The sequence below is a fragment of the Peromyscus maniculatus genome, chromosome 9, assembly GCF_049852395.1.
Source record: "Peromyscus maniculatus bairdii isolate BWxNUB_F1_BW_parent chromosome 9, HU_Pman_BW_mat_3.1, whole genome shotgun sequence".
In the NCBI taxonomy this organism is placed as follows: domain Eukaryota; kingdom Metazoa; phylum Chordata; class Mammalia; order Rodentia; family Cricetidae; genus Peromyscus; species Peromyscus maniculatus.
Genome location: NC_134860.1, coordinates 61,331,333 through 61,349,892, shown reverse-complemented (window position 1 = coordinate 61,349,892; position 18,560 = coordinate 61,331,333). Strand labels below are relative to the sequence as shown.

At 47.5% G+C, this 18,560-nt stretch overlaps 1 protein-coding gene across 1 annotated transcript; it reads left to right on the top strand.

Annotated features, from left to right (window-relative positions):
• Positions 1-885: 885 nt before the first annotated feature.
• Neil2 (nei like DNA glycosylase 2) lies at positions 886-13,554 on the top strand. The gene is made up of 5 exons (XM_006993002.4): positions 886-1,717; positions 3,646-3,785; positions 5,232-5,575; positions 8,765-8,961; positions 12,561-13,554. The coding sequence occupies exons 2-5, from the start codon at positions 3,648-3,650 to the stop codon at positions 12,854-12,856; spliced, it is 975 nt and encodes a 324-aa protein (XP_006993064.3). The 5' UTR covers positions 886-1,717; positions 3,646-3,647; the 3' UTR covers positions 12,857-13,554.
• Positions 13,555-18,560: the final 5,006 nt, after the last annotated feature.

Genomic DNA, 18,560 nt, shown 5'->3' with positions numbered 1-18,560 from the left:
GCGTTCCTTGATGCGATTCTCCGAGGAGGCCAGATGCAGAGAGGGAAAGCATACTCCAACCCTTATCCATAAAGGAGGGACCCCCTCCTACAAATCCAGGTCCTCAAGCTCACCCTCTGCCCCTAGGGGACCTTTGCCCCTCAGACGTCAGAGGCCTCTTCTTCTGCTCTCACCCTGTAACAGGCGCTATGGTGGAAGGTTAGCTGAAGTGCTACCCGAGGCAGGGCTGTTTCCCTGTGCTGGCCAACTCCTCCTGTAGGCCTGCTCAGAATTGGCCAAAGGTCTCTTAACTTCCTGGAAAGTGCTGGCTCCCACGCTCCTTGGAGTCCTAGCTATCTTTGAACAACCTGCTACCGTCTTTATTCTTCCAAGTAAAAATTTCAGTACGCAATAAAAACATTTTTAAAGCGTATAGTAAAAATTCAAACACTATTAAAAACAAATCTCACTCTTTAAAAGCTTTTCAGGCCGGGCGTGTTAGCTGTGTTTAAAATTCCGCCACTTTAAAGACTAAAACTGGAGGATCATCCAGGTGTTCAAGGGTAGCCAAGGTCACACAGTGAGCTCCAAGCCAGCCCGCATTATGCTGTGAGACTTTGTCTCAAAGAACCAAAAGCTTCGCGAAGAGTGCGGAACACCTGAAACGTCTGTTTTGGCCTGAACCATGCAAGACCCCTGGATTGCGAGCGCTTGCCTTTACTAGGTACCAGTCCACTCTCCTAGACCCTAAGGAGTTGGCAAGCTTGCGGGGAGTCGGCGGTACGGAGGGGCTGGGAAGGGGGGTAGGTATGGGGCGGGGAAGCCGGGGGGTCGGGCGAATATGCTCCCAGGGCTCCTCGAGCGAGGGCAAGAGCTTGCACCTTGGCCCAGGGAAGGGAGCCTCTTGTGGTCACTGCAGGGAGGAGGCCGCAGCATCCCTCCCACCTGTGGGAGGAGCCTGAGTAGAGGAGCGTGCCGTCCCCCTCCCGAGGCGAACCGCATCTCCAACATCTCCAGGAGAGAAGCCCGCAGCTCTCCATCTCCGGATGCACCCCACCTCTAGCACCTCCAGGGGAAAAGCTTGTAGCTCCTCCATCGCGGAGGGTCCCCATCTCCAGAGCTCCCAGGAAAGAAGCCCGCAGCTCCGCATCCACCTCTAGGACGAGCTCGGTCCCTGGGAGGAGCCCTGGAGTCCCGGAAGCAGCTTCCCGCCTACCCGGGCAGGAGCTCTTCGGCTCCGGCCACCCCGCCTCCCCTGCTCACGCAGGCTGAACCTGTCGTGCCCACACCACCACCACCACCACCACCACCACGCGCCCTCCCCCCAGGTCTGGAACTGGAAGGCGCGGGCGGATTGCGGTCCTGCTGCGGCCGCGGGGACCGGATCCTGGAGTGTACGGTTCTGTGGGACCCGCCAGGGCGCCTTGGCCTCCTCCCCACCCTCCCGGGGCCACACACAAGTGCACGTTGTCAACACTTTTTTTTTTTTTTTTTTTTTTTAATCTTTGGTGAGAAGTCAATTACAGAAAAGCTAAAGCAGCGTTTCTTCCGGACACGCGCAGCTGGATCGTGTGTTTGTTTTTGTTGATCACGTTGCCTTCCACCTTCCCGAGCCCTCGTGACCTGTTCACTCCCCCTTCAAACGCACTGAAGAGCCTCCTAAGACTGCCTGGCCGCTGGAGAACAGGGACCGCATCCTGCATAGCCTGGCCACCTCGCTCTAGCAACGAAGCCCAAGGTTCTCATTTTCTCATCTCATCCCTTTCCTGACCATCAAAGCATGCCCACAAGTTTTGTTTGTTTGGAGACAAGATCTCAGATGTAGCCAGGGTTCAAAAATGTACATCAGGCTGGCCTGCAGTTCCCGGAAATCCTCCTGCCTCTGCCTCTGGGGGGTGCTGGGATTAAAGGCTTATGCCACCAACCACATCGGGCTGTAGAGATTTAAGATGATGGTGCATTGGACAGGCGGGCTTTTCCAGAACTTTCTCTGACGGAGGCCAGGGGGACTCTGAACTGAGAGGTGGTCAGGGTGCCAGTGACTGGCAAGCCGCCTTCTGGCCCAGCAGTTAACCGTGAAGGTCTGAGTAGATGAACTGTTTACCCATTTCCAAGAATGTGGGTGGGCATCCAAGTGTGGAGGAATTTAATTTACGTAAGCATTACTGAAGCCTGGGATTTAGCACAGTTGAAAGAGGGGTAGCCCAGCTTGCAAGGTGCCCTGGGTCTGTGCATAAACCAGGAGTGGTAACTCAGCCCTGTAATAACAGTGATACTATGAGAGTGGAGGCCATCCATACACGGGCTACAGGCCAGCTTGGCATCTGGAATATAGGCAAACCTGTCTCAAGACGAAAAACAGCATTATTGAATGTGTTGCTTACGAAGCTATGAAAATTCATGGGGTGTCTAGGTATCCCAAGTCTTCCATTAAAATGTAAGTTTTAAGTGTCTTAGTAGAGAGGGAGTTGTATGTGGCTCACACTTACAATTCCAGTACTCACACTTGGGGGACTCAGGCAGGAGGACTCTGTTGATCAGAGTTCAAGACAGGCCTGGGTTACAGAGTGAGACTTAAAAAACACTACCACCACCAAAAACAAAACAAAACAAACAACAACACCAACCAACCGTGCTTTTAGAAACACTGAAATACTCACTACCAGCCATGTGCCTTTGTTAGTTTTCACCTTAGTTCATGGAGCCTGGTGCTGGTGAGTGGTCGATAAAGTTAGGTGGCCCCTTGCCGGGTGGGGCTCAACTCCTACTCATGGACGTCTGGATGTAGGCCACTCAGGCTCTCTCACTCATCCTGGTGGCTCTCAGTGACCTTGGATGATTGAGAACGGGGAGGGGAGGGGTGACAGACAGCCCTGCCTTGCTTTTACTGCGGCCTCTCATCCATCAGGCATGTTATCAGGAGTTAAGCGGCTTGGTGGCCTCCTTGCCCGGCTGGTGTCTACTTGTCACAGTTCTGAGCTCTGCCAGCCAGCACTGTGGTCAGAGCTAGAGAACCACTTTTGGAGATCTCATAACTAGTGCATGTCTCCCTTCCCTGAGGTGGCCCTGAGAGAGCCAGATCCAAGTATAGATAAGTGAGCAGAGGATAATCGGAATGATTGCTTTGGGGGTGGCATTGGGAAGGAGGACAGAGAAAGAAAGCATGGAGATGAGTTAGAGGTCTAATATACCCAGCAAAAAGTAAGATGGAGGTGTTGCAATGCCTGTCATCCCAGCCTGAGGGAGCCTGAGGCACGGGGAGAGCTGTTGAGTCTTGAGGACAGCTAGAAATACATAGTACTGGCTCCCCGATAGCGACACACCAGGACTCTGTCTCAAGAAACCAAGCAAATGAGTGGCTGATCACTGAGGCGGCAGTTCCATTGAAGTAGACAGTAGGCCAGCACACTATGTTGATTACATCTGCTGCCTGGATAAGAGTGAGAGACCCGCAAGAGAAACCATTGCTGAGAGCTGGCCCTTACCCTGCCCCAGCTCTATCTTTCCTGAGATCTGATTCCCCCACCTCAGTCAGGCTCCGTTTGGGGCACATATACTCTTAAAGTGGGTGATCCGGACTGGCTCCCTGGGGTACCACTCCATCAGACGTGCTAGGGAGGACCGAGCTAAGTCAGTGTGGTCTCCTTTGCCACTTTCTACCTGCAGAGATGCCGGAAGGGCCATCTGTGAGGAAGTTTCACCACCTTGTCTCCCCTTTCGTGGGCCAGAAGGTGGTCAAGACAGGGGGCAGCAGTAAGAAGCTCCACCCTGCCTCCTTCCAGGCTCTGTGGCTCCAGGATGCCCAGGTGAGTTTTGCTTTCCCCAGGGCTCAAGTGTGCTGGCCCCGCCCACCTCCCCTGAAGACATCTAGCCAGGATGTCTTGTGACATCTTTTCTTTAAGCTTTGGACAGCCATGCTAGGAGTGCATGTGGCCCTGTTCTTTCAGTGTGGTGTTTTCTGTCACAGTGGTCTGGGAACTGTGAAGAACCCATACAAAAAAGACCTGAAGACCCCCATGCATCATCTAGAGAACTTTTCCTTGTCTTCCCTGCATCTTTGGTGTAGTGGCACCGACCCTCATAGGCCAGCTGCAAAGTAAGGAATGAGCACTTTTGAAGCTCTGGATTCAGACCTTCTCATCCTGAGTGGGAGTCAGAATTCCTCCAGGGGGCTCAGGGACTCCCTGTGGACTGACCCCTCCAGGTCTGTCTTTCTGGCCTTTGCACCTAGCCCCAAGTCATTCTTTGCTCATATTAGCTACCTGCAGCTCAGTTAGTTTGTGCCCACAGTGTAGACATGTTTCCCCCTGCTTGGGCACATCTTCCTTCTTTTTTTTTTTTCTCTACTGTTTCCACACCCATGTTTACCTTCAGTTTACCATGGTAGTTTTAGTCTCTCTTCAGATTCCACTTGGCTGTGCTATCCTGTCTGCTTTGGCAAGCTGAGAAATGACCCCTCTGGGATACCCTCTACTTCCTCCTGTTACACCCTTATGCCTCGTATGTTCTTGGTGGTGTGTAGTGAGACCAAAACAGGGCAAGGCTGTATTCTCATCAGTCTTAGATTCTTCTCGCTTAGCTATGAGCATGGGGTGGACATGGGGTGGATTTTGTACAGTAACACTTGGGCTCTACTGCTGCTTAGCTGTGTGAGCTGAAGCAAGTTCTCGGTTTCTTTGCTCTCATTTCTTCAACTGGATATGGGCATAAAACACTTTGTGGTGGTTAAATGAGAAGAATCCCCATAGGCTCAGATATTTAAATACTTCATCGTCAGAGAATAGAACTCTTGGGAAAGATTAGGTATTGTGGCCTTATTGGAGATGAGGGCTTTGAGGTTTCAAAAGCCCACGCCAGGCCCAGTCTTTCTCTCTCTCTCTGCCTACTGCCTGTCAATCAGGATCTAAAGCTCTCCAATACTGCTCCAGTACCATGCCTGCCTGCTTCCTGCCATGATGATCATAGATTAACTATAAGCAAGTGCCCAGTTAAATGCATTCTTTTCTAAAAGTTGCCTTGGTCAGTATGTCTCTTCACAGCACTAGAACACAGACTAAGACACACTTACTTGTTAAAACTCTTGAAGGAATAGACCTTAGACCCAACACAAGAAGGTCTCTGTGCTGGGGCAAACTTTGGGTGAGGAAAAGGAGCCAGACTGTTGGCAGCCAGCTGTTTATGAAGCTTTGGCCCCTGTATAGGGCTCTAAGGATCAATACATGTTCATTGTTGTTATCATTTTGTTTTGCTAGGTACATGGGAAAAAATTATTCCTTCAGTTTGATCCCGATGAGGAGATGGAGCTACTTGGCAGTGGCCCACAGCCTGGACAAGGAGTGCAGCAGAAAGAGGCCATGAACCCAGAGCTGATCCTGGGGCCCAATGCTCAGGAAATGTCTGCAGGCCCCTCTGGATCTGAGGAGCCTTTTCCTAGTGGATCCGATGGTCCCTATGGTCTTGGAGGACACAACCTTTTAGCAGTTGCCCAGAGGTGGCTAGAGGTCAGGTTTGGTTTATTTGGCAGTATCTGGGTGAATGACTTCTCCAGAGCAAAGAAAGCTAACAAGAGAGGTGACTGGAGAGACCCTGTGCCCAGGTAATGTGTGACATGTACGGGGGTCCTGGTAGGGTCTGCAGTGTTCATGTGGTTCTCTCTGTGGCAAGGCGTGGCTGAACGGTCACACTTGGGAATGACCAGACCTTGCTATCCTGGAGGCAGAAAGTGTAGGTGGAGTTTTCCTGTCCTGACCGCCAGCTCCCACATAACCACTCAGCATGTTTTTTTTTTTTTTTTTTTTTTTTGGTTTTTTCGAGACAGGGTTTCTCTGTGTAGCTTTGAGCCTTTCCTGGAACTCACTTGGTAGCTCAGGCTGGCCTGAAACTCACAGAGATCCACCTGGCTCTGCCTCCTAAGTGCTGGGATTAAAGGCATGCGCCACCACCGCCCGGCTACCACTCAGCATCTTAATTATAATTGTCTGGCCGATAGCTCATGCTTATGACTAACCAGCTCTTACAACTAAAATTAACCCATTTCTATTAATCTATGTGCTGCTCCGAGGCTTGTGGCATTTACCTCTCCAGCATGTCTTGCTTACTCTCTGTCTGGCTGGTGACTCCTCTCTTTCTGCCTTTCTTCATCCCAGCATCCTTAGTTTGGGTGTCCTACCTGTACTTCCTGCCTGACTACTGGCCAGTCAGCTTTTTATTAAACCAATTCGAGTGACAAATCTTTAGAGGGTCCAAAGGGTTATTCCACAGCAAGAAAGAGGTGCATGTTTACCCATAAGAACTGGACTTTGATCTGCATTCCAGAAGATTGTAACTGCCTGGGTCACTGAGAGAACAGAGTGAGGTTTCCAGCCAACATGACACTTGAGAGTGAACTGTCTCAGAAGAAAAGCATATGTCTAGACTCTTGTGCTCTGAATTTAGGGACATGGTTTTCCTTCTTACTCAGTTTGTGAGCACTAAGAACAATGTAGGATTATTTCCTTAGTCAGTTCCCAGTTGCTTCTGGAAGGGAATGAATGTACTTATGGCTGGATTTGGTCAATTCTTACCTGCACTGGCTTATTAGTATACACTCTAGCAACGAAAAGTATGTATTTCATTATTGTTGCATGAGTTCGTGCATGCATGCACCCCTGTGTGGAGGTCAGAGGACAATTGCCGGGAGTTGATTCTCTCCATTCACTGTGGATCCTGGAGGTCAAACTCAAGTCAGGGTTTCTCTTTTCTTCTCTTCTCTTCTCTTTTCTTTCTTTCTTTCTTTCTTTTTTTTTTTCCAGAGCTGAGGACTGAACCCAGGACCTTGCCACTGAGCTAAATCCCCAACCCCTCAGGTCAGGGTTTCATAGCAAGCCTGCTAGGTCAACTCAGCAGCCTCACGCTGATGTATTTTAGGCTTTGGTAACCTGTGTTGTCAGAATTGTTTCCAGGCTAGTGTGTGTGCATCCTTTGAGTGTGTTTATAAAGCATTTTGGCCATTTTGGGTTTTTAAGGTTTTTTTGTTGTGGTCAATGGTCATGTGTGACTTTCCCTTTTAGCAAAGGAGTCTCCTTCTAACGAAATGACACAGGTACTTTGTAAGTTTGATAGATTGTTTTGTGGTGCTATGCATTGTTGCTAAGCAAATCCTCTGAGCCTTACCTACAGTTCTTGAGAAAATATTTTTTACTACATTTATTCAGTGTGTGTGTGTGTGTGTGTGTGTGTGTGTGTGTGTGTGTGTGTGTGTGTACATGGCACATATGTTGAGATCAGGGGACAACTTGCAGCAGGTTGGTTCTGTGGGTTCTGGAGCATGTGGTCCTGGGAGATCAAAGTCATCAAGGTTGATGGAAAGCACCTTTACCCTCTGAGCCATCTGTAGGCTCTGACAATTAAAAACAAGAAATATTGCTGGGTTATCTTATGACAAGAGTCTTTCTGTATAGCCTAGGCTAGTTTCAAATTCATAATCCTCCTGTCTCAGTCTGAGTGCTGGGATTACAGGCATGCACCACAGTACCCAGCTCTTTGCTTTCTGAAGTTGCCTCTGCCCTTCCCAAGAACACTAACTAGGTCAGACATGGACTCAGGTTCTCCTACTTCTGGTGTGGAGGCCGCTTTGATTGGATTAGTTATCCCTACAAAGTTTTATCCCTACGTTATTTCCTCACCAAAGTGTGTCCTAACACTTTCTGTCCTAACATCCAAAAGGCTCAGGGACCTATATGTGTAGGAAAACACACACACACACACACACACACACACACACACACACACACACACACATATATATATAGGTGAATCCAGCCTGGCACTGGAAGTGGTGCCATCTTTGCCACCATTTCATCTTCTCCCCAGTGAGCCTGCCCACCTCTGTTCAGTTTGCCGCTAACCTGGATTGAGACTTACAGCTTTTCATGTTTCTATCTGTCAGCATGTATTGCTACAATGTAATTAGAAAACAATGTATATGTACAGCTTTTCATGTTTTTAACTGTCAACATGTATTGCTACAATGTAATTAGAAAACAATGTATACATATGTTTTGTAGCTGGAGAATTTCTCTCCAGCCCCCACCAAGTCTGGCCAGTCCCGGTCCTGAAGTCCACTTATAAAATAAACACACAGTCGCTTATATTATTTACAAACTGTATGGCCATAGCAGACTTCTTGCTAACTTTTTATATCTTAAATTAACCCATTTCTATAGATCTATACCTTGCCATGTGGCTTGTGGCTTACCAGCATCTTCACATGCTGCTTGTCATGGTGGGCGGCTGGCAGTGTCTCTCTGACTCAGCCTTCCACTTCCCAGAATTCTCCTCTCTCCTTGTCCCACCTATACTTCCTGCCTGGCCATTGGCCAACCAGTGTTTTATTTATAAAGAACGATATCCACAGCAATGTTTTATTTTATTCCACTTAGCCCTGAGATGTTTATGATTCGTCCCAGTTTGATCCAGACTAGTATAGAAGCTTAATGCACAGTCTACCTGTAGAGTAGAAACTGTGTGTATGTGTTATCTGTCCAATGGTAACTGTGTACAATTGTGACCTACATAGTAGTCATTGTATGCTCATGTGGCATAATTATTCAGTGGTAACTATATTGTGATGTACATTGATAGTTGTATGTGTGAGCTAATTATATTATGGTAACTATATGTACATGTAAACTGACTCTACAGGGGTCTGTTTATGTATTATGAATTGACTGTACATTGGTGGATGGAATGTATGACCTCATTGTATTTGAGAATGCTGTATGTGTGATCTCTTCTGTCTTCTCAGGCTGGTACTCCATTTTGATGGTGGTGGCTTCCTGGCATTTTATAATTGCCAGATGTCATGGAGTCCTCCCCCAGTGGTTGAGCCCGCCTGTGACATCTTGTCTGAAAAGTTCCATCGAGGACAAGCCTTGGAAGCTCTAAGGCAGGCTCAGCCTGTGTGCTATACGCTATTGGACCAGAGATACTTTTCAGGATTAGGTATGCCTCATGCAATGGGGAGGAATCCCACAGAGTTGATTAATGGGAAAGTCACACATCTGTAGGGCAATCAGAACTTGAGGACTCCTAACCCAGTTGTGCCAACATTCCTGGTTTGGAGGTTGGCTTAGCATCCCTGATTTTAGACTCAGAGGTTAAGTTAGGCAGGTCCTCACTTCTCTGTCTGGTGCGGCACTCACATCATGATAGTGTTTATCACTCTAGAGGCTGTGTGGGACCTGGGAAAATGGAGCAGATAAATGAGGCAGACTAAAGTCTCATGCCGTAGCCAACTTTATTCAGAACATCAAGACAATTTATACACCGGGGGTTGAGAGAGGTCACCCAAGTAAAGTTCTCATGAGTTCAAGCTGTATCCAGCCACAAGGACAAGCCATAGATGCCAAAACCATGTTTTTTCCACAGAGGCATAAACAAGGAACAACAGCCAGTTGTAATGAACAAGGAAGTAACCACACTCCTATTCCACTGCACCTGGGGGAAGCACAAAAATACATTCCAAGAACAATTCTGTTTTGAAGAAACAGAGGCCGCAAGACCCTTGTCTTTCTTCTTTTCCTTTTTTTTTTTCTCACACACTCAGAATTCTCCCCATATTCTTCTTCAGCTGTATCCTGACATGATAGGACTGTCAGTTGTGAGCCTCCTGATGGTGTATTAGTGTGACCACCTAACAGAGAGATAGATAATGTCTTGGGCCTGGCACCCTCTAAAGCCTGGTGACCTACGGAGCATATAGAAGGTTCTGGGTCATGACATGCTGTGAATGGTTGTCCTGAAGGCTATTAGAAGAGAGGAAGGTGTGTTCCTACACTAGGTAGTACTCTTGGGCAGTGGAGATGCCTGCTGCCAAAACAGAGGCAGGCATCAGATCAGCTCCAGGTTCCCAGAAGCCATGAGAAAGAAGGAGGTTTCCGCTCTGGAGAACTTGTACCCGAAGTCCCCCAAAGACCATCAAGAGACCAAATCCTATGCAAAAGCAGAGTCTTTTTATTGCGAGTTAACTTGGGCTTCTCTGTCTGTCTGATGCAGCAGCAGAGCAGGCGAGACCCTGAGTAGCAAGGGGCAGGGTATTTATAGGAAATAAAGTAAGGGGAGTCTTGGAGTTTTCAGACTACATAGGAACAGACTCAGGATTGGTTTATGTGAGTGGCAATCATGTTAGTAACTTTGAATTGGCTAGTGTTAGTTGGGGGTTACAGTTACCCATTTTGGGGCAGGTCTCTGCAAGTCCCAGGCTTTGTCCTTGAGCTGCTGTGGAGGCTGGCTGGCCTAGCACGTACTGACTGTGGGGGCTGGCTCAGTGGCCCCGGCTTGGTGTGTCCTATCTCCCTGTCCCTGCTCCCAGGGGCACCAGTGATATTGTCTTTTGTTCATGGCCCTCCCAGAAACTGTTTGCTCAAGTCAGGAAACTGAAATTGAGGCCTGATCTCTGAGAGAAGACTGAGCAACCTATTATAGCATCTGCTTGGTCCTTTCAAACTGAGTGGTGAAACTGTGAGCATTTCTAGATGAAACAAGGAGTATGTGTAGTTCTTAGTACCAGAGAGGGCAACTTTCTTTTTCTTTCTTTCTTTCTTTCTTTCTTTCTTTCTTTCTTTCTTTCTTTCTTTCTTTCTTTCTTTCTTTCTTTCTTTCTTTCTTTCTTTCCTTCCTTCCTTCCTTCCTTCCTTCCTTCCTTCCTTCCTTCCTTCTTTCTTTCTTTCTTTCTTTCTTTCTTTCCTTTTTCTTTCTTTCTTTCTCTCTTTTTTCATTTTTATTTATCTATTTTTCTATTATCAGCTTGATACAGTACAAATTCTTATCCTAATAGTGAAATGTTTCATAATTATTTCATTATTTAATGAAATAATTAAATTATTTCATTAATTCACTCAATTACTTGCCAGTAATTGAGTAAAACCAAAACTTATAAGCCAGAGTCATCCTAGGGTCCCCCCTGCTATATAGCCTCCCTGGTTCTGTGGGTTGCAGTCTGATTGTTCTTTGCTTTATATCTAGTATTCACTAATAAGTGAGTACATACCATGTTTGTCCTTCTGGGTTTGGGTTACCTCACTCAGGATGATATTTTCTAGTTCCATCCATTTGCCTGCAAATTTCATGCTGTCATTGTTTTTCCTGCTGCGTAATACTCCGTTGTGTATATGTACCACATTTTCTTAATCCACTATTCAGTTGACGGGCATCTAGGTTGTTTCCAGGTTCTGGCTATTACGAATAGTGCTGCTATGAACATAGTTGAGAATGTGTCCTTGTGGTATGATTGAGCATTCCTTGGGTATATGCCCAAGAGTGGTATGGCTGGGTCTTGAGGTAGATCGATTCCCAATTTTCTGAGAAACTGCCATACTGATTTCCACAGCAGCAGCTTTCTTGCTACCCACAGGAGAGTGGTAAGTGCCACCACAGCTGGCCATCACAGCAGTTGGTATTAGCAAAGCTGAGTCCTTATAGAAAGTGTGACTTTGCCTACCACAGGCATGGCTCACTCTAGGAAGGTGGGAGAGCCTTGTACTTTCATAAGAGAACCAATGGAGTCTGCTTCTGTGCCAGAGGAGCAACAAGGCTTCCAGAAGCAGCTTTTGAATGTATACAGAGATCTGACTGCACATTGATACCGGTGACAGCCAGAGTGACTTACATGACTCCAGTGACCCAGGCACACGGTCCTGTCCTCTACTGCTCCAGGGATAATCACTTGTTAGATTTCCCTTTTATTCAGGTGAGGAAACTAAAGTGTAGATGGAATTCTAAACAGACTTATTAAATAAGAAACACAGAGCCAAATAAAGAATTAAAAGCCCAAGAGGTCAGAGCATTAGCGAATAGCCTTTAGCTTACCAGCCACTGCCGTCCTTCCCCTGAGAAAGAGACCTACTTCCTGTGTGTCTGTATTTTTATTGCCTTTCTGTTCGGCCTTCTCATTGGTTCTAAACCCAACCACATGACTTCTTCATCACTGCCTGTCTATACAGACCTCTAGGTATCTATGGTTGGTACTTGGATTAAAGGCGTGTGTCACCATGCTGGCTGTGTCCTTGAACACAGAGACACTGTCTGCCATGTGATTGGATTAAGGGCATGTGCTACCACTGCCAGACTTCTGCTAAATGGCTTGCTATTAGCTCTGACCCTCAGGCAACTTTATTTATTAACATACAAATAAAATCACATTTCAGCACAAATAAAATATCACCATACTAAAGCAAAGGGCACCTTGCTGGTAAGGGTGCAGCTGAGTCCAGATAGCCTGCCCCTCAAGTTTGCAGAGAACCTGTAACTGGAAGTGCAATTATGAAACTCTTGGGGGGAAAAAACCCACAATTATTTCATCTATCGCCACCAAGTGTCATCTAGCTTACTCTCCTCTCCTTAGCAAGGTCATGGCTCAGTGGCCCAGCAAGCTGGACTCCACTCATCCTAACTTAAGATGGATTGCAAGCCAGCGTGGTGGCACATACGTAACTCAACACTTAGAGGATCAAGGCAGGAAGATCAGGAGGGCCTGGGCCCCATAGCGAGGGTGAGGTTACGTAGACAGTGTTTCCTACCCTCAAGTCTCTCTTTGTTTTCAGGGAACATTATAAAGAACGAAGCCTTGTACAGAGCAGGGATCCATCCCCTCTCTCTCGGCTCGCTCCTGAGTTCTTCCTCTCTGGAGGCCCTCGTGGATCACGTGGTGGAGTTCAGTTCAGACTGGCTTCGGGACAAATTCCAAGGCAAGAAACAGCACACACAGATCTACCAGAAGCAGCAGTGCCCTTCCGGTCACCAGGTCATGAAGGAGACCTTTGGGCCCCCCGGAGGATTCCAGAGGCTCACCTGGTGGTGCCCTCAGTGCCAGCCACAGCTGTCATCTGAGGGGCCATAGAAGCTGCTGTCCTCCTAAAACACTTGGTCTTCTTCACGGAACTTGTAGCCTTGAAGATTCAGATACCATGTCTCCCGAGAGAAGGGTGTAGGCAGGAATTGTATGACAGATCGGGAAAAGGTCCAGAGGGTCACTATTGTTGTTGTTTCATTGGATTATGCCTCAGCCATGGCTTTCATAGGGATAGATGTTTTCCTTTTCTGGTTAATTCTATGTAATCCCACCATACTGTCAAAATCCTGACAGGGTTGGGGAAGCTGCCTGGAATAGCATTGAGTCTGACAAAGGGGAGTACAGCTGGGGGGTGGGGGCAGCTGTTGGGGACAGCTGAGGGATACTATACTCCCAGACTACTTTGCTCATGGTGGGTTGTACTGTGTTTTGGGAACTGGTTGATTTTGAGTCCCTCCATTTTTCTTTCTTCTTCCCCTTGGAGGGGTCAGGGATGAGGGCAAAGCCACAGGCAGGTACTGCTGGTCAGTCTGCCTGGTGCCTTCCCGGTGGCTGTAGACTTCAGGGTAGGCAGGGAGGTGTGCCCCCAAGGACTGTGGGAAAAGCTGCTGGTTTATTATGGGCATTTGTGACGGTGGATGTTTGAACATCCCGGGGTCCAGGGATGTAGAGAAACAACCCATCAGGTTGTTAGCAACAACTTCATGGAACTGGGGTAGCAACTGAAAATAAAAGTGTGATGTTTTCTATGTTGTCTTCATTAGGCAGAAATTGTGTGTGTGGTTTTTATTTTGCTTTGTTTTGTGGTGCTGAGATGAAACTTGGGGTTTCACTTATGCTAAGCAAGAACTGTACCACTGAGTTCTGTTCAGCTTTCACCCTGTGTGAAGGTGGCTTCCTCCCAGGCTTGCGGGGTTGGCCTAATGAATCCACTCAGGGGCAGGATGGAAGGAAAAATAAATGTCTGCCCTTCTGCCTTGGAGAACTAGATGGACCTTGCTGTAGCACGAATCTTAACAGGTCTTATTAATAAAATCAAACCTGGAGCTGGGTGTTGGGTTGAATGCTGGAAGATCAGAGAAGCAGAACAAACCACAGCCACCTCACCTTGCCATTTCCTCAGCTGATCCTGTTTCCTCAGACTGGAAGCCTCTGAGTCCTCATCCAAATGGATCTCAGCTGAACTGCTGCTCAAAAGCCTAAAAGCTTAACCAGCTCTAGTTCCTGGTCCTCACGCCTTAAACATCTTTCTGCTTTCTGCCATCACTTCCTGAGATTAAAGGCTCGTGTCACCATGCCTGGCTGTTTCCAGTGTGGCTTTGAATTCACAGAGATCCAGACAGATCTCTGCCTTTGGAATGCTAGGATTAAAGGTGTGAGTGCCACCATTTTCTGGTCTCTTTATCTAGTGGCTGTTCTGTTCTCTGACCCCAGATAAGTTTATTAGGGTGCACAATATTTTGGGAAACACAATATCACCACACCTTGACTTCCGTTGATCTCTGGAGGGAGGGAATGTGTGTGTGTGTGTGTGTGTGTGTGTGTGTGTGTGTGTGTGCGCGCGCGCGCGTGCATGTGTTATGTGGACAGGAGTCCATTGTCCTTAGAAGCCAGAAGAGGGTGTCGGAATTTCCTGGATTTAGATTCACAGGCAGTTTTGACCTGCTCTGTTTGAGTGCTGGGAATTGTACTAAAAGCCTCTGGAAGAACAGCTCTTAACCACTAAGCTGCATTTCCAGCTCCTGGCACACCTTGTACGCCTATACCAGGCGCTTACCACTTAGGTCTTGTTCAGAATCTACAGGATAATCCATGGAGATGGTTAAACCATGAAAATGGTTTTATCATTTAAAAAATGCTTTATTTTCACCAGGCAGTGGTGACTCACACCTTTAATCCTAGCACTCAGGAGGCAGAGGCAGGCAGATCTCTGTGAGTTCGAGGCCAGCCTGGTCTACAAAGTGATTCTTTTTTAAAGATTTTATGTTTAATAATGTGTATGTCTTGTGTGGGGGTTATATGCATAATAGTGCAGGTGCCCAAGGAGGTCAGGTCCCCTGAAGCTGGAGTTACAGGCGTTATAAGCCACCTGATTGGGTGCTGGGTGGGTGCTGGGAACTAAACTTGGGCCCTCTGGAACAGTGTGTACTCTTGATCAATGAGCCGTTTCCTCAGTACTGAGCCCTTATTCTTGCTGTCCTCCCTTTATGTGTGAGTAAAGAGAAGTCTGGGGTGGTTATGGAACTTAAGACCACCCAGTTCAACCGAGTGAGTGTGGTGGCACACGCCTGTCATCAGAGCTCCTTAGAAGGCTGAGGCAGTGTTGAGGCCAACCTGGTCTTGCAGACTCTGCCTCAAAGAGAAAACAAACAGTAAACAAGGCTCACAGCCACGTTCAGACTTAAGGACACCTTAGGAAAATGTGCCAGCGATGCCCTAGCTGTGCCCCTAGGGTGACCGAGTGGGAGGCAGTCACAAGGGCAGTAACAGAGGCCTCTGACGTCAAGCTCTCGGAGACTTGGAGCACCGAGAATGCGCAGATCGGTGACAGTTCCCTGCAGGATTGTATCCCAGCTGAGAAACCCAGCAGGCACCCAGGCTGCGGTGCCTGGTGTTGCCCACCAAGTGCTTCTACAAAGCTCACACCACACCTTACTGTGGAGCACTTCACCTTACTGTGGAGCACCTCACCTTACTGTGGAGCACCTCACCTTACTGTGGAGCACTTCACCTTACTGTGGAGCACCTCACCTTACGGTGGAGCACTTCACCTTACTGTGGAGCACCTCCCTATAGCCCAACAGTGTGCATGTTCATCAAGCATGCCTTTGAGATCAACCACCTGCTCACTGGTGAGAACTCTCTACAGGGCTTGGTTGTCATGATCAACAGTGGCCTCCCAGAGGGCTTAGCATGCACTGGGAGAGTGCCACAGTAGGCAAGCTGTGGGTATGGCCCCACTGCACCCAGTGAATAAGCCCTCTGGCTGCTGCCGGACATAGGTACCTATAAGGAACACATGTAAGGCCTAGGGTGAACAACCCTGGTCAGGAGTGATAAGCAACAGAATGATGTAAGTAAACCACAAATGGAGTAGTGATAAGCTGTGTGTGGAAGTAGGGGTAAGACTAGAAACTCATTGGGCGGCGGTGGCACACGCCTTTAATCCCAGCACTCGGGAGGCAGAGGCAGGTGGATCTCTGTGAGTTCGAGGCCAGCCTGGTTGACAAAAAAAAAAAAAAAAAGACTAGAAACCCAGCCAGGAAAGAATATAAAAGATGAAGCCTCAGACCCGATCAACAGAGCTCTTCAGGCCCTCGTGTGAGACGACTCTCCTCCACCAGAGATCGTGTCCCCAGTGCAGACGTGGCTGACCTGAGGAAGGCTGACCCAAGATCCAGAGGAACAGACGTGGAGAGTCTGGACCTGAACACCCAGAGAGGTACTCCTGCTTCCATTTGGAAGACAGGATGAATATTGCTTGTAATCTTACTGTGTGAATAAATGAGTGTTATACCAAGTCTGAATCAAGAGTGATTATTCCTGCCCCGTAACCCCAGGGTATGTGCTCGCTACAATTATGTTTTGAATGGAAATTAAAAAAAAATCAAGCCGGGCGGTAGTGGCACATGCCTTTAATCCCAGCACTTGGGAGGTGGAGACAGGTGGATCTCTGTGAGTTCAAGGCCAGCCTGGTCTACAGAGCTAGATCCAGGGAAGGCACAAAGCTACACAGAAACCCTGTCTCAAAAAACCAAAATAAATAAATAAATAAATAAATAAATAAATAAATAAATAAATAAATAAATAAATAAATAAAATCAAAGACTGAGTGACTGGGTAATCTCACTTCTCTTAGCTCTGCAAGATGGAAATCTAAAACCAAGACAGAGTTCAGTTATCTGATGAAAATCCCTCTTCTGGATTACGGATGGCACGTTCTAGAACACTGTTACCTCACAGTGTGTATGTGTGTGGTGTGGGGCTCTTCTAATATTTTTCTCTTGCAGTAAGGACACCAACACCAAGGGAATCATATTAAGATCTACCCTTATGACCTTGTTTATATACCATCCCTCCCAAGCTTCCATTTCTGAAGTTCCCCATTTTAGACTAAAGCCTCAACATGGGAGTTTTGGAGAGGCACAAGCATTCAGAACCAAACAGGCACATACTTTAGAACAAGTGTTTTTCTTAATATATTCACCGTATATAATAATGGGTTTCATTATGACATTTTCATAATGTAATGTATTTTAGTCATATTCACCCCCTATTTTCTCTTGTCCCCCTCCATGTTCTTCCTCTTTGAAGCTGTCATTTTTCCTCTTGACCAATCAATGGATTTAATTAGGGATACTAACAGAGGCATGGGCAACTTACTAGTGGTCAGGCCACTGAAGAAAATCTGTCTCTCATTAGTTCACACAAGGGCACCACCAAACCTAATGGCCCAAGTTCTATTCCCAGGACTCACACGGAGGAAGGGGAGAACTGACATGGCGTGTGTGTGATCATACTTATGCCCACATCAAAATATAATAAAAAGGATTGTCATGAGTGGGAGTTACATGAGGATTAAAGGGAATATTGTAGATGGAATTCTAAATGGTCTTATTAAATAAGAAACATAGAGCCAAATAAAGAGTTAAAAGTCCAGAGATGGAGCAGTAGCCAAGAGCTAAGACCACCTTATCTTACCACTCGCTGCTGTCCTTCCCCTGAGAGACCTTCTTCCTGTGTCCTGTCATTTTATTGCCTTTGTGTTCTGCCTTCTCATTGGCTGTAAACCCAACCACACGACTTCCTCATCACTACCTGTCTATACAGACCTCCAGGTCTCTATGGTTGGTACTGAGATTAAAGGCGTGTGTCACATAGAGATTCTGCCTGCCCTGTGATCGGATTAAGGGCATGTGCTACCACTACCAGACTTCTGCTTAATGGCTTGCTCTTAGCTCTGATCCCCAGGCAACTTTATTAACATACAGATAAAACCACATTACAGCACAAATAAAATATCACCAGAATATAATCAAAATACACTATATACATGTATGAAGAGTCCATAATAAAACTTGTGTATCGTTTATGCTAAATAACTTTTTTAAAAAAGTTATTCCACTAGCAACCATTAACCACATACAGATCTTAAGGGAGGGAGCCCTTCCCGACCCTTGCAACCCTTAACTGGAGGGGTGGTTGGCTGTCCCTCTCACCCCAAACGGGGTCCAACCTTGTGCAGATTTTGCAGGCACCACATAAATCCTGGTTCACATTAACCAGACCATGAGAGAGAGGTATGTCCATCAACAGCCCAGTTCCCTTTGTTTTTAGCAGCTTTGAAAATACGACCCAAGAACCATCACCATGATGTCTCACAAATGAGGGACGGGGGAAGCCTGAGAAATACTGTGCGCTGTCCCCCTTGGAGCTCAGGAAAGCCGCAGGAAACTCTCCTCGGAGGAAAGCAAGACGTGATCCGCCACGGCTTACCTGCAAGCCGCCAGCCGCGTTTCCAGTCCCCGCCCCCTCCCAGTGCGACAACCGCTCGGCTAGCCCATCCCTTAGGCGTCTCCAGGTAAATGCTAACTGGGGGCGGTGGCACGCAGGAGCCAGCGAACCTCTCCTCCCAGCACCCGGGAACGCGTGGATCGGGACGGTCCCGAACGCCCACCCACCCACCCACGGCGCTCGCTCCCCACCTCCGACACGCTTCCCGCAAACAAAGGCCCTCTTCGGGGCACCAATC